Source organism: Penicillium digitatum, chromosome 5 (genome assembly GCF_016767815.1).
Source record: "Penicillium digitatum chromosome 5, complete sequence".
In the NCBI taxonomy this organism is placed as follows: Eukaryota; Fungi; Ascomycota; class Eurotiomycetes; order Eurotiales; family Aspergillaceae; genus Penicillium; species Penicillium digitatum.
The window spans coordinates 1,420,846-1,434,687 of record NC_089388.1 but is presented as its reverse complement, the minus strand read 5'-3'; the positions used below and the strand labels follow the sequence as shown (position 1 = coordinate 1,434,687).

Sequence of the window (13,842 nt, the reverse complement as noted above, 5' to 3'; positions counted from 1 at the left end):
GTGCATCCGTATAGTACTCGAGGCTGTCGTGGGCAAGGATACCTCCACCTCGAGACCAGTATAAGCTTTGAAACCTTGGAACATGTCTCATCGGAATATATCCACATGTACTTCGTACTGGCCACATAGCTGATAGTCAGCCACCAGCTAATAGCTTCGGTATAATCCAGACCGAAGCAATTGCCGCTGATTCGGGCATCCACTGCGCTATAGCATAATTTATCCCCAAGCCAACCAGCCACTCGTACCCCAAAACAACCTATCAGCACCTTTATATTAGCGAGTCGGCAAATGAACCACGTCAATTTAGTTTTGTGGAGTCTGGATTGTGAGTTGGGGTTCACACCTCGAGTAAGGGAGTTGCGAGCTAGCGCTCTGAACCCAGTTCAGGTGCTGTAAATATTTAAAAAAAAAAATTTTCCGGTCTATCATCGTTGCTTTGATCAGAACGTGTTTCCTCCTTTCTTGGGACCCCTCATTAGCCTACTTGAAGATGAAGATGGATGTTCCCAAGGCCAGCGCTGAAACCATTGAGGATGCGTCCAAGCATGGAGATGTCATGCCTACCAAGGGCATGGGGCCCGTCATGCGATCTCGCGAAGACGAACTGGGTGTCTGGCAGTGTGTACGACGATTCCACACCGTGTCGCTGATTGCCATGACCGCGGCGTTTAGCGCATCGCTGGATGGGTACCGTAAGCTACTGCTGTGGCCTGTTGACTTTTGACACACGCTGATCTGGTCCCCACAGAAATCAACCTGAATGGCGGTATTGTCTCCAACAAAGGGTTCATTCGACAGATGGCTTCTCCGGGCACATCGATCATCGCAGGCAAATACATCTCCGCCTGGGGTGGTGTGCAATCCGCCGGTCAAACGGTCGGTCAAGTCGTACGTCGTTTTGGACCGCGAGACCTTCTTCCGCTGGCAAGCGACTAACTCCTCTCCAGCTCCTCCAATACGCCACGGAAAAGTTCGGTCGGAAAATCGCGTTCTATATCATCTGGCTCGATATTGTGATCAGCGTGTTTATTGAGTCCTTTGCAACCAGATGGGATCACTGGCTCGCAGCGAAACTCTTCTCGGGAATGGGTGTTGGGATGCTGCAATCCACCTTGCCTCTCTACTTGTCGGAAATCGCCCCAACCCAGCTGCGAGGGTTCTATATCAACGCGTATAGTTTGTGAGTTGAGAGTGTAGCAACTCTGACAGTTTTAGATGGTTGACTCTTTCCAGCTGGTTTGTGGTTGGTCAGATCTTCGCCTCGGTGGCCCTGAAGGAACTCAGCGAAAAGGACCCGTATCAATTCCGAGTGCCTATCTATACCCAGGTTGGTGTCTCTCGTTTGACTTTAATGGGGAAAAGAGATCACTGACAGTTCCTGCTTTCCCGTCAGTGGGCTATGGTGGGCATCATTCTGTTCATCTTCGTCTTTATCCCCGAATCACCCTGGTGGCTCGTGAGCAAAGGAAAGACGGAAAAGGCAGCCACCATTCTATCTTGGTGCAACCGCAAGGTTGAGGGATACAGTGTCGACGAACAGATTGTGGGTTACTGGTCCCTATCGCTCATGTTCAGATGAAGTGCTCACATTCTCTTCAGGAAGTCATGACAGCCACAGTTGCGGAAGAGCGTATCATCGCAGGGCGTAATGCGGAAGAGGGACCATGGGCTGTTTTCCGGGGCCGCAATCGCCTTCGTTTTTTAATTGCTGCGTGGCCCAAGATTGCCCAGCAGTTTGTCGGTCTGTCCGTGTTTAACACGTACGCCACCTACTTCTGTGAGTCCTCATCGTCTCGTCCTCTGTTTCCACGCTGCTCATATCACAATAGTTCAATATGCGGGTAACAAGGACCCATTCACGGTCACGGTCATTCTGTCTTGTGTCCAGCTACTCTCTATGCTATTGACTGCCGCCACCACGGACAAGCTTGGTCGTCGTCCGCTGACGATCTACCCCTATGCGGTAACATCGGTGTCAGTCTTGTGCCTCGGAATTATTGGCTGCTTCGATTATACTAAGCCATCAACGAGCTCACTTCTGGTCAGTCCTTTAAGGTTCCAGCACATCGTTGCCAACTTACTCACTCTAGGGCCCAGATCTTCTTCGCATGTTTGGCAACGTTGTCCACCACTGGTGCATCGGCTATTGGCTATGCCTACGCCGCTGAGATTCCTCAGCAACGCTTGCGTGCAAAGACAGCCGGTTGGGCTCTCGCGTCTTCGAACTTGGTTGCTATCATGTTCAGTTTCTGCACGCCTTTGATGATCAACAATGCACCGGTCTCCCACTGGGGTGTCAAAACGGCTTTCTTGTTAGTCTTCTACCGTCTTGTTAAGGTCCTATTTCCCACTGCATAGTACTGACAAGTGGCTTCTCTCACAGCTTTGCAGGTACAGGGACAATTGCGGTAATTATCGCTTGGTTCCTTCTCCCCGAAGTGACACGCCGAACACCAGCTGAGATTGATGAGATGTTTGTCAATCGTGGACCCAATCTGAAGAGACCAAGCTAACACTTTCCATTTTCAAGGTTCGAGAAGAAGGTCAACCTTCGAAAGTTCAAGGGGTATGTCACCGAAGTGCAGCTGCGCTCGAATGAGCAACGGGAGGACCAGGAGATGGGAGTCACAGCTTAAGTGTAAGCAAAAATCAGCGACCCAAGTGGAATAGTGCGGTTATAGGATCTTTGATGTTCGAATTGAATGATGTTATTGTATCTCTTCCAATGTTCTTTCACCGGGATGCAAACTATTCCATTGTGTCTGGCCGAGTGCTGTATACAACAATAGTATCGTACGATCAATGAATACATTTCAGCTCGAATTGTCTAAATTGACAAAATCCGCTCTTCCTGTCTTTGCCGACCACGCTGACTTGTGGTCCGAGGATTTTTGGGGAGTTCAATGCCCTGCTTTCAACGATGCATTGCAACAAAGCAGCATATGACTATGGAGATAGCTCTGTTCTTATTGATTTCCTGTTCAATTGACCCCAAAAGACACAAACGGACAGCTGATTCCTACATGTAGCATTTCAGTCCTTAAAAACAAAGCTGAGATGATCGACCACCCCATGTTCTTCATCCTGGCCTCCCGGCAATCGGCTAACAACCTCAACCGCCTTCTCAAGCCTAAGCTCCACAAGCTTCCTATTTCCAGAGAGCTTCCACGAGATTGTAGCCAAATTATCCTTACCAAGCGCTACCTTGGCGTCCAACACCTCCGTCAACCTAAGCCTAGGCCTGAAAGATATCTTCGACGAACCAGCAGCGACTGGTTGAACACCCGCCAGCTCAGTACAGTACTCATAAATTGGCACACTCCCCCAAGCATGACAATCAGATCTCTGTCTGACATCGTCTTCCTCCCAAGTCGACAGATTATTCGCCAGCATCCTCCGCCACGGAGCCCACATCATCGCCCAAAACGAGTCGTACAAATCCTCGCCGGCCAAAGCAAGTGCGCGGAAAGCATAGAACCGCATCATATACGAACACTGTGAGAAGCGTTCCTTCGTTATGGATTCAGTCATGATCCGCGCAGAATCCTCGGTCTTGGCCGCTCCACAGATCACAGCAAAGACCTGACAGTGTTGAGAATATGACAGCTCATCGGCAACATCGGCCGTCGAGTCAGTGAAGAATTGCCCATCATAGCAATGAGCCCGGATAGCCCCTATGAGCGATTCCGCCCTCGCTTCGTATTCAGCAGCATGTCCCGGCCGACCAACGTCGCGCACCAGACCAGCAACCCTTTGCAGAACCCACGCATACAACATACTGAAATAAGTATGTCGGTTGGATGTCCGTCCGGAGGTTGGAACTCCTTTGTCGGGATGGTCGTCTGTGGCACCCCACGTCGTCACCCAGTCAACGTATTGCCATACAACCTCAGGAAGTCCACTGATCAGACCTAACTCGTCGACGTGGGCATCGAAGAAGTCGAGAATACCATCGATGCGCGGGAGGAAGCTTCGCGCAAAGCGCATGTCGCCAAAGTATAGGTGGTGGTCGCAGACCTGCAGGATCCAATACAGAGAGAACCCGGCTATCACTTGCGGTACGTGCGAGGGAAAGCGAGACTGTGTGAGGCCTTCGGGTGTGACGGAGGCGGCGAAGTTTGTGATGGCTTGGCGCATTAGTCGGTCGTCACCTGAGAGGAGGTAGTGGAATAGACCGACGGAGCGGCTGTCCCCGGAGTATCTGGATCGTTAGCCGTGATATGGATTCGGGGATGTGGAAAGCTTACTGTAATTGCTCGTAGAAAGGGCAGTCAGAGTAGCCGTCGAACATGCAGTTTCGCATTGTTCGAATGGAGACATTCCAGATCTGCTCGCTGTGGGAATCGCCGGGCTCCTTCCAGCTGGCTTTAACAGCCATGGGGTAGTTGACCTGGGTAGCATCAAATGAAACCAGCTCGATTGGCTCAGGGCCGACGGTGATTTCAATCCTCAAGAGTCGGAAGGTTCGGAACCAGAATGGCTCGTAGATAACAGTCTCAGGGTTGGGAAGATCAAGTGTCACCTCATCGTATGGTCCGATAATGTGACCGACAGTTGCATTCAGTCGGTCGGCCTTGGAGCGGAAGAAAGGGTATGATCGAGGCTCAAGTTCGTAGCCTTCTGAGTGTGTAACTTTGAGTTTAATTTGAGAAGGGCTTTTGGCTGCCTTGAAAGCCCATCGGAGGAATGCGGTCGAATGGACATCCGCTTGCACTTCAAGCGTATGAGTTGAGGTCGCAGGAAGGGCGAAAGAGTGATTATTTGAAAAGAGGGCTATCCAGTTGCTAGCTTCGACCGAACTCTTGCATGTTCTGATCGTTTTTACAACAGCTGGCGTTGACTCGGGCGTGGGGATAGAGCGTGGACGCAGATTCCAGGGCGGGATATCGCCATTGAGCGTCTTGATGGTGTAGATACACGGTGTCACAGCGGGACTGGGGTCTGTAGGAGTAATGCGCTCGCTGATCTATGAAACAACTGTCACTGGAGTTCGCCAGGAGGGCTTCAATCCTGAGCCAGTCTTACATGAAGGAACACATCGTCAACTAGTCCCATCGGAAACTGAATGCTTTCATTCACGGATGCCATCCAATTTTTGGACGAAGCAAGATCGACGATCCCCTCGCCTGTCTCAATCTTTCCAATGACTGTTAAGCCTGGAAGAGATGTCCGCACAAAGGGCATTGCACTCCTCGAAGCCATGAAGTACCGGATAACAACAAATTGAATCTCATTCTGTCCTTCTTTAAGGTAGGGCGCAATGTCCAGCCTATCATAGTACCAGATCAAAGGGCTGCTGCGAGTTGGTCCGACGGCAACATGCTTCCCATTCACATAGAGCTTGTAACGCGTGTCGGCTGAGAAATGTAGTACGGCTTTCGGCGATCGCGACGATAAAAGAAACTTACGCCTGAAGTCAACTATCTTGCCAGCTGTGTTTGCGTCTGAAGTGTCTGTCCAGTTTGGAACCCAGATCCAGTTAGCCTGGAGTTCGTTGATTGTCTTTTCAGTGTCATATCTTATGTCAGTCATTCACCCCCTCAAGCTGAAGATACAAGTGAAATACCTTTTGTACTTCTGATAGGACCATCTTGGCGTGTTGAACTAGGGTTTCTGCTCATCTTGGGAGTGCCGACTGGTTATAAACTTCCGGTGGCGGAGGGGCCGGCGGGGTTTCGGGGAATCTTACGACGAGTAATAGCCGGCGGCAATTGAATTGAAGTAGTGAAATCGTGATTTTCGTACGTCTGATTAGGATCGGATAGGTCCATTGATACGATGCGGTTCATGGAGGTTTGCTGTGGTGCAAGTGGTTCTCTATGCCTGTTCAAAGTCTTGGAAATCTATGTTATTTATCAATTAATCGGCAAACGAGAAGGAGCACATCTCTCTAACCTTGGGATTATCATTCATCGCAACCGCTGTCACACGAAGAGGTTTTTTTTTTTAAAAAAAAAACACCGGACCACTTCTCATTAGCCATCTTCCTCGTCCGTCATTTCCATGGTCTCCTTCACTTGAAAAACTGACCAAGCTTTCGCAGACGAGCTCTCAGTGTGTGCAGGTGAGGCTACCTGGATATTCATTACTTGAGATTCAGAGTCATTCTTGGTTGAACCACTGTGGCAAAAAGCGAATAATCTAGATGCCTGGGTGTGGAAAATAAGAAAGAGTCTCAACAATCTCCTGAGTATGGCTTGAACGGTTCATGTGTAGCTGGGACTACTAATAAAAAGGTTAGCACATGCCTTTGTCTCGCAAGATTGGGAAGCATTGGGAGTTTTCATACGTTGCCATCACCCGAAATCACAAGGAAGTGAAATGGATAATTATCTGTGGCGAGGCCGAAAATGGGGTGGTTGATCTTGCCTTCATACCGACTTTGAGTATGAGCCATACTCATGAAGGCAAGACATTGCGGTACGCCGGCGGCAGATTCGCCAATCCGTGTTTCCACAATGATCCAATTGACGTCCAGGCCTTCTCTCTTTTTTGGACCATACCATAGCGAAAAGCTTGGAAATCCACGCAGAGAGCGCTGAACTCCTCTGAAGAGAAATGACTTGGATGAAAAATCGGCCATCGGTCGAGATGGGGATCGGAGGTGAGCTAGGAGAATTTTGGTCAGGTGGCTTGGTGTGGATATCACTCTTTAAAACTCCTAGACGAAGTCGTAACTCGAGCAAAGGGTTGTCTAGCAGAGTCAGAGTGTGCTCTAGACAGTGTTAGAGACTTTCCAGACTTGGATCCTTCAAGGTAAACTTGCGGCAGGGATCTGAGATCTTAAATGGAGCTCGAAACTGTGCCCAATTGGTATCACTAACCTGCACGAGACGGAAGCCACGTTCAACGTCTGAAAGGGTAAGTGACTCGACAGCAACAGAGCACGGACATTCCTTTGGTGTAGACGCAATTAAGTGTTCGGAATCAAAAGTAAGATGGAAACACATGATGGGGAAGAGATAGAAGCGTGAAGAGGTACGAAGATTAATGGAAGCGATGGGGACCAAATTGTAAGAAGGCACCTCTGCCCGGGTGACCTAGAGGCAATGTCTGAGTCGTCATTACTATCATCAAAGCACATAGCTTATCCCACCGAGTTTATAGAGATTTTTGTTCGGACGTTTGTGTATTCTCACCTCGAATCGCTCTAAAATGGGCCACGTCGACTTCGAACAATCGGAGAAGCCCTAAATTGAAGCGCCTTTGATCGAGTCGGCGACACTTTCAAAGGTTGCCGGATGGCACGATTGCCCTTTTGTTTTCACCTACCAACCATTCTGAACACTGAAGAGGATATTGAGTAACGTTTTTCCTCAAGTTGGAGTTGCTTCAACTTTCAAGCTCGTTCAAAACACGGTGAGTCTGGTATCCTACATTGTAACGTGTCAAACAAGATCTAATAAAAGAATCGAATACGGGTTAGGGGCAATGTGAACTTGATCCTTACATATATTTCTGATCTATCAAACAGTGGGAGAACCCTTCTTCTTCTTTTTTTTCAGATCTTCGGCAGGCAATGCAGGGCTTGCAGCAGTTATAGCCGCTCGGGAACTCGGATGCCTCTTAGCGTGAAACCCATGATCAAAAAGATACGTGCTGCAGGGGCTTCGGATCTTATCTGCCATGGTGCCAGTTGGTTCAAAGCTGAGGCTTGTCTGCGGGAAATTTCCAGTGAAAAAGTGGAAAGCAAGTAAGATCCCTTGTGCAGAACCATTCTTGTCCCACCATTCGATCACCGTGATAATTGGCAAGGTACGGGGACTCTTGATAATGAAATGATTAAGCAATTACCTCAGAGGCAGAGAGTGGACGGTAAAATCGACCCCAATTGCTCATTCCTGGCAGACGCGATCATTTGTAGCGTTGGCGGTGATCTTTTGAACGGGATCATTAAGGGCCTTGAGGAGCATCTACCCGCCTATGAACCGACAAATATTTGAAAGAAACTTCGAATTTTTGTGGTTGAAACAGCTAGCACAGATTCGCTGGCGCATTCACTGCGTATGGGCTATTTCGATCCTCTACCTATCATTATAACGCAGGCAATGACCCCGGGGGCACTGTGCGTCGTACAGCAGACGCTGAGAAACGTGCAATGTGCTCCGCTTTGTATCAAAATCACAAGTATCGTGGGTACCGACGTCAATGCTGCGGTGGGAATTATGTGTCTGTGTGATGAGCTGCGAGTGGAGGTTAAACTGGCAAATGGGATTGGTGTGCAAGTTGGGTTGGATAGGTTAGTGGACGCCATGACAGACTCAAAACTGGATAGTCGAATTGTAATAGTTGGTCATGGAGGAAGAAATTCTTAGCGATATCACCCCTGACAGATTCACCATTCAAGATCCTCAATTTGCGTATTTCCCGGTGCATATCGCTAGCGCGAGACTTGGGATGAACCTGCCCTCGAGAAATGCCCGTCAAATTAAGCCCCGGATCAAACTCGGACGTTTCAAAATAGTCCACTGCACCCATTGATTTGAAACAGACGAGTAGATTTAAACGCACATTCCCTGATGTGAATTGTTTCTTCATACAAACTCCGCCTAGCAATTCTCTACTTCATACACTGCGACACAGCTTGAGACGTTACACAGTGGTTTCATCTTATGTTCCTTTCGTGGTGCTCCTGGGATTGTTTACCTTTACTTGACACCCAGGGCCTGCCTATGAGGAATGAGGAAATTTCCTTTAAAATTCTCACAGTGAACGAAACTTCTCATGAAAGGTTCTTGAAGCAAGTTGGGTCCAAAATTTAAATAGATAGCGAATTCTTCCGGGCTGTTTCTCAATCCTATCATTCCGGGTACACGACTCTCACCAATCAACTCACAGCATCACTTTGCCCTACAATTGAAATATGACATCTATCCCCGGATCCACATACGGGAAATATGCAGAACGGAATGCAACAGACAGGGATCGCCAGGGGCTCACATACCAGGGAGGTGTGGGATGAAGCTACCTAAATACCAGACCTTCCCGACGCGCTCGAACATTTCACTTCAACCTAGACCATGCCGCCATATTGGGTACTGTCGCTATTTTCAATCACCGTCCTGGGTATTGCTGCAGATCTTCCGTCAGTTGACGATTACGATGTCTTACAATACATCAATCCCCTGATCGGCAGTGCCAACGGAGGTAAGTTTGATATACAAATGCATCTAACATTATGCCAACAACCAAATCTTCCCTAGGAAATGTGTTTTCAGGTGCCTCGCTGCCATATGGTATGGCGAAAGCCGTCGCGGACACAGACTCTGAATCCAACCAAGGAGGCTTCGCCTACGAGGGTGGCAGAGTCACCGGATTCTCAAGCATGCACGACTCTGGCACTGGTGGTAGTCCTTCGTTAGGCAATTTCCCTCTCTTTGCTTATGTAAAATGCGCCGGTGACGATGTGAATGGCTGTGTCTATCCAAAGAACCAAAGAAAGACGAAGTACAAGCCAGACTCGGTCCAGGCGCACCCTGGGTATTTTGCCATAGAGCTGGCATCGGGGGTCCGGGTCGATATGACAACTGCACACCACACGTCCCTGTTTCGCTTTCAATTTCCAACCGATCAGAATGCCAGCCCATTGATCTTGTTGGATCTCACAGATCTGTCGAACTCCCGTCAGGATAATGCGACCATCTCGGTAGACAATCTAACGGGCCGTATGACCGGTGATGCGCGATTTGCTCCTAGCTTTGGGTCCGGATCGTACGTCTTGCATTTCTGTGCGGACTTCAAAAGCCTTGCAGCCCAGAAAGATAGCGGGATCTTTGTCAATTCTCGTGCTAGTGCTGGTGTCCATGATTTGAAGATCTCGCGCAGTATTAATGGGTACCCGCTCCCAGTGAGTTGACGAATGGTTTTTTTTTTCTTTGTCAGACAGGAAGGGCTGACCGTAGATTTGGAGGGTGGTGGGTTCATCCGCTTCAAGTCCGCTCCGGACAATACGGTCCTCGCTCGAGTTGGTATCAGCTTCATCAGCACGGAGCAGGCTTGCACTCATGCGGAGTCTGAAATTCCACACTTCGACTTCAACGCAACCCGCCAGACAGCAGTTGAACAATGGTCCGAAAAGATGCGTCCAATCCGTGTCTCACGAACAAACATCGATACATCCGTTCTATCTAATTTCTATAGTGGGATCTACCGGACTATGATCAACCCTCAGAATTACACAGGCGAGAACCCACTCTGGCAGAGCAGTGAACCTTATTTTGATTCGTTCTATTGTCTGTGGGATTCTTTCCGTTCTCAGATTCCATTTCTCGCCATCTTCGACCCTTCCTCGGTAATACAGATGGTGCGCTCACTCATCGATACCCAGCGCCATCTAGGCTGGCTGCCGGACTGTCGCATGTCATTGTGCAAAGGATACACCCAAGGCGGTTCTAACGCCGACAATGTCCTGGCAGATGTCTATCTCAAAGGCCTCAGAGATGGCATTGATTGGGAGGCTGGGTATGCCGCTGTCCAAAAGGACGCCGAAGAGGAGCCCTACGACTGGTCCAGCGAAGGCCGCGGGGGTCTTCGCAGCTGGAAGGATCTACACTACATACCCGTAGAAGACTTCGACAACGAGGGATTCGGCACAATGACTCGCAGTATCTCACGTACACTCGAGTATTCCTATAACGACTTCGCCATCGCGCAAATGGCTCGCGGCCTGAACAAGACAGCCGATGCACAGCGGTATGAGCGACGATCGCGATACTGGCAAAACCTATTCAAACAGGACCAGACCTCTGTTTGGAATGGCAAGGATACTGGCTTTACCGGTTTCTTCCAACCAAAGTATCTGAATGGAACATGGGGTGTTCAAGATCCCCTCGCATGCTCGAACATAGACCAGAGTGGACGCGCCTGCTCACTGCAAAACACCGCAGGCGAAACCTTTGAATCCAGCATCTGGGAATATCAATTGTAAATCCCCCGCTACGTCCATCTCTATTCCCATCCCAACTCCTTCTAACGCAAGTCCCTAGCTTCGTCCCCCACGACATGCACACCCTAATAACGCTCCTTGGCGGCCCCGCCAACTTCGTCACCCGCCTCGACTACCTTCACGACCAAAACATAACCTACATCGGCAACGAGCCCGCCTTCTTAACAGTCTTTCAATACCACTATGCGGGTCGACCCGCAAAATCCACTTCCCGCGTGCGCACCTATATCCCAGACTACTTCTCACCCACGCCGGCCGGGCTACCGGGCAACGACGACTCAGGCGCAATGGGATCGTTCGTCGCCATGGCGATGATGGGATTGTTCCCGAACCCAGGCCAGAGCGTGTATCTACTCACGGTGCCGTTCTTCGAGACCGTTAGTGTTATTTCTCCGTTGACAGGCAAAACGGCAACGCTGAGGACGGTTAACTGGGCTGAGTATAACACGCCTAATGCCACTGGCGGTGCGGCTGGGGGGAATGGATTTATTCAGTCTGCGACGCTGGATGGGATGCCTTATACCAGGAATTGGATTGGCCATGATTTTTTCACGGAGGGACGGGAGTTAATTCTCGTTCTTGGAAAGGAGGAGAGCGAGTGGGGGACTAAATTAGAGGACTTGCCGCCTTAGTTGGCGCGGGAGACTGGGGTTCGTAGCGGTGATTGGGCCGTGAGGGACCCTAGATGGGAAAAAGTTGTTGGGGATGGGCAGATTGGCGGCTTGCGTCTTGATCATCAGGTCCGTGAGGCTGGGGATCGTCATGTAGATACAGGGGCCTTGGTAGAGTGAATTGGAACTCTACTGGTTGGAGCCCCTTGAGATAGCTGTGGAAGTCTACATTACATTCGGTAGTTGGCTTATCCCTATATCAAAACTTTATTGTTCGCCCCGAAAGTGCTCTCACCTCTCACATGAGGCTGTTGGGTTGGTGGTTGAATAGGTTTTTCCCTACGCCTTGTTCAATGTCAGGATGATGGTTCAGAAAAAAATTTGTCGTGTAAGCAAAGCTAACACAAATTGGTCAAGAGAAAGAAAAGACTCTTGTGATTATGGATGAGAAGCATCAGTCGTAGAGTCAGAAACATATATACACAAGGTCCAAGTGACAAAATCATCGAAACGCTAGTCTTTCACACCAGTCCCTCCATTCCAGAAAGGAACAAAAAGCACAAACCAACAATCTAAACACAGAAGAGTCGACCATCTATCCTCTACTGCGGAGGCCGATGGAACTTGCTGGTGATCCACGGCATACCGACAACAGTAGCCTTGCGGACCTTATTGCGGACCTTGACAGCCAGCTCGGTACCCTTCGTGTGAAGCCCTTGCTTGACATATCCCATAGCAATGTTGGCACCGCCAAGCGACGGGCTCGGCAGACCGGAAGTGACGACGCCAACCTCAACGGGGTTCGCGGGGTCAGAAATATCCACGACGAGAGCGCCCTCGCGAGCTGGGGGGCCTTTCTCAATGGAAAGTCCAACGCGACGCCGAGGGATAGTCTTCGGGCTGGCGAGTTGAGAAAGAATAACGGAAGCACCGTTGAAAGTAGCAGTGGTAGGGTCGCGACGATCACGACCGACAACCCAGCCAAGAGCCGCGGCGGGAGGGGTCTGCGCGGTGGAGATGTCGTGGCCGTAGAGACACATGCCTGCCTCAAGACGGAGAGAGTCACGGGCGGCCAGACCAGCGAGACGGGATTTGCTGCTGTCAGCGAGGAGAAGTTCGGTGACTTGTCGGGGGAGAGATGCAGCGCCGGAAGTCGGGATGGAGATCTCGAAGCCGTCTTCGCCGGTGTAGCCGGTGCGGGAGATGAGGAGGGGGTGGGCGGTGACGCTGCCGTCGGGTAGGGTCAGGTACAGCTCGCGGCAATTACCGAAGTAGAGGGTGCTCAGGTCGGTTTCTGAGGCGGGGGTGTTTGCAGTGTTGATGAGGGGTTGGAGGACGGAAGCGGCAAGGGGTCCTTGTAGCGCGACCAGCGCGCGGTCTGCAAGGATCTCCCACTTGAGGCTGTCGGCTCCATGCTTGAAGCGGTACGCTTCGATTTCGGCGGTTAAGAAGGCCAGGTCCTCTGTGCGGCGGCCGGCGTTCGTGACGAAGTAGAAGGTGTCTTCGCCGCGGCGGGTGATAACGCAGTCATCGACTATGCCGCCGGTGCCTTCTTCAAGGAGGCAGGAGAGGGTGGAGGTGTTAAGTGCTAGCTTGTCTACTGATGAAGGAGTCACCTTCTTCAGTAGATCAATGGCTCCGGGGCCGCTGAGCTGGTGCTGGACCCTGTAGATGGGGAACTTTATGAGCCATTGGGGGTTTGTTTTGGTTTGGAGGCGGTTAACTTACATGTGGCTTACATCGAAAAGACTGGCCTTCTCGCGCGTCCACATGTGGCTTTCCACATGGCTCAAATCGGCATATTGCAAAGGCATGTCGAAGCCGGCGAAGGGCACCATCTTGGCACCATGCTCCAAGTGCAAGTCATAGAGCTGTGTCTTGCTAAGGGGCTCACTGGAGCTAGAGGCATACCGCACAGCCTGAGTTGCAGCCCGCGAAGCTACAGTTACAACTGGCGCATTGGCTTTCAATGACCGAGCGACTGCTGGTCGCACAATAGCCGCGGAGGAGAGCTCCCGCCGAAGTAAGGTGGAGCCAATCGAGGTGCGGGGAAGGTTGAGGGTGACGGCCCTCGCGGCGGCGAGGTCAACACTTCTTGTGATAATACGGACACTTGACATGGTAAATCAATGCTGAGGGAATCGAATTGACAAAAAGAAAGAGAAAAAGAAAAAGGAATACACCACGAGAAGTCACACATCCGCCGTCGGGGAAACTTCGCGGGAAAGTCACGTGCTGATAGGCGATCGGGGAGTAGCTGGTTGCCCGATTTGGAAGTTCCTC

General features: G+C 50.4%; 4 protein-coding genes across 4 annotated transcripts; 2 read left to right on the top strand and 2 right to left on the bottom strand.

Moving 5' to 3' along the window:
* Window positions 1-493: 493 nt before the first annotated feature.
* On the top strand, window positions 494-2,639 carry Pdw03_1711 (Sugar/inositol transporter; the record flags this gene model as incomplete). The annotated part of the gene is made up of 10 exons (XM_066099983.1): window positions 494-695; window positions 752-891; window positions 951-1,183; window positions 1,237-1,330; window positions 1,397-1,546; window positions 1,603-1,780; window positions 1,833-2,044; window positions 2,101-2,315; window positions 2,387-2,476; window positions 2,534-2,639. The coding sequence occupies 10 exons, from the start codon at window positions 494-496 to the stop codon at window positions 2,637-2,639; spliced, it is 1,620 nt and encodes a 539-aa protein (XP_065957710.1).
* A 397-nt stretch (window positions 2,640-3,036) lies between these two features.
* Window positions 3,037-5,593, bottom strand: Pdw03_1710 (Rhamnosidase B, putative; the record flags this gene model as incomplete). The annotated part of the gene is made up of 5 exons (XM_014681076.1): window positions 3,037-4,204; window positions 4,251-4,969; window positions 5,029-5,360; window positions 5,412-5,505; window positions 5,570-5,593. The coding sequence occupies 5 exons, from the start codon at window positions 5,591-5,593 to the stop codon at window positions 3,037-3,039; spliced, it is 2,337 nt and encodes a 778-aa protein (XP_014536562.1).
* A 3,430-nt stretch (window positions 5,594-9,023) lies between these two features.
* Pdw03_1709 (Alpha-1,2-mannosidase family protein, putative) lies at window positions 9,024-11,580 on the top strand (the record flags this gene model as incomplete). Its single annotated transcript, XM_066099982.1, has 4 exons — window positions 9,024-9,150; window positions 9,207-9,837; window positions 9,886-10,926; window positions 10,989-11,580. The coding sequence occupies 4 exons, from the start codon at window positions 9,024-9,026 to the stop codon at window positions 11,578-11,580; spliced, it is 2,391 nt and encodes a 796-aa protein (XP_065957709.1).
* A 581-nt stretch (window positions 11,581-12,161) lies between these two features.
* Window positions 12,162-13,679, bottom strand: Pdw03_1708 (Aminomethyltransferase; the record flags this gene model as incomplete). The annotated part of the gene is made up of 2 exons (XM_014681078.1): window positions 12,162-13,224; window positions 13,288-13,679. 2 exons carry the CDS (start codon window positions 13,677-13,679, stop codon window positions 12,162-12,164), a joined length of 1,455 nt encoding a protein of 484 aa, XP_014536564.1.
* Window positions 13,680-13,842: the final 163 nt, after the last annotated feature.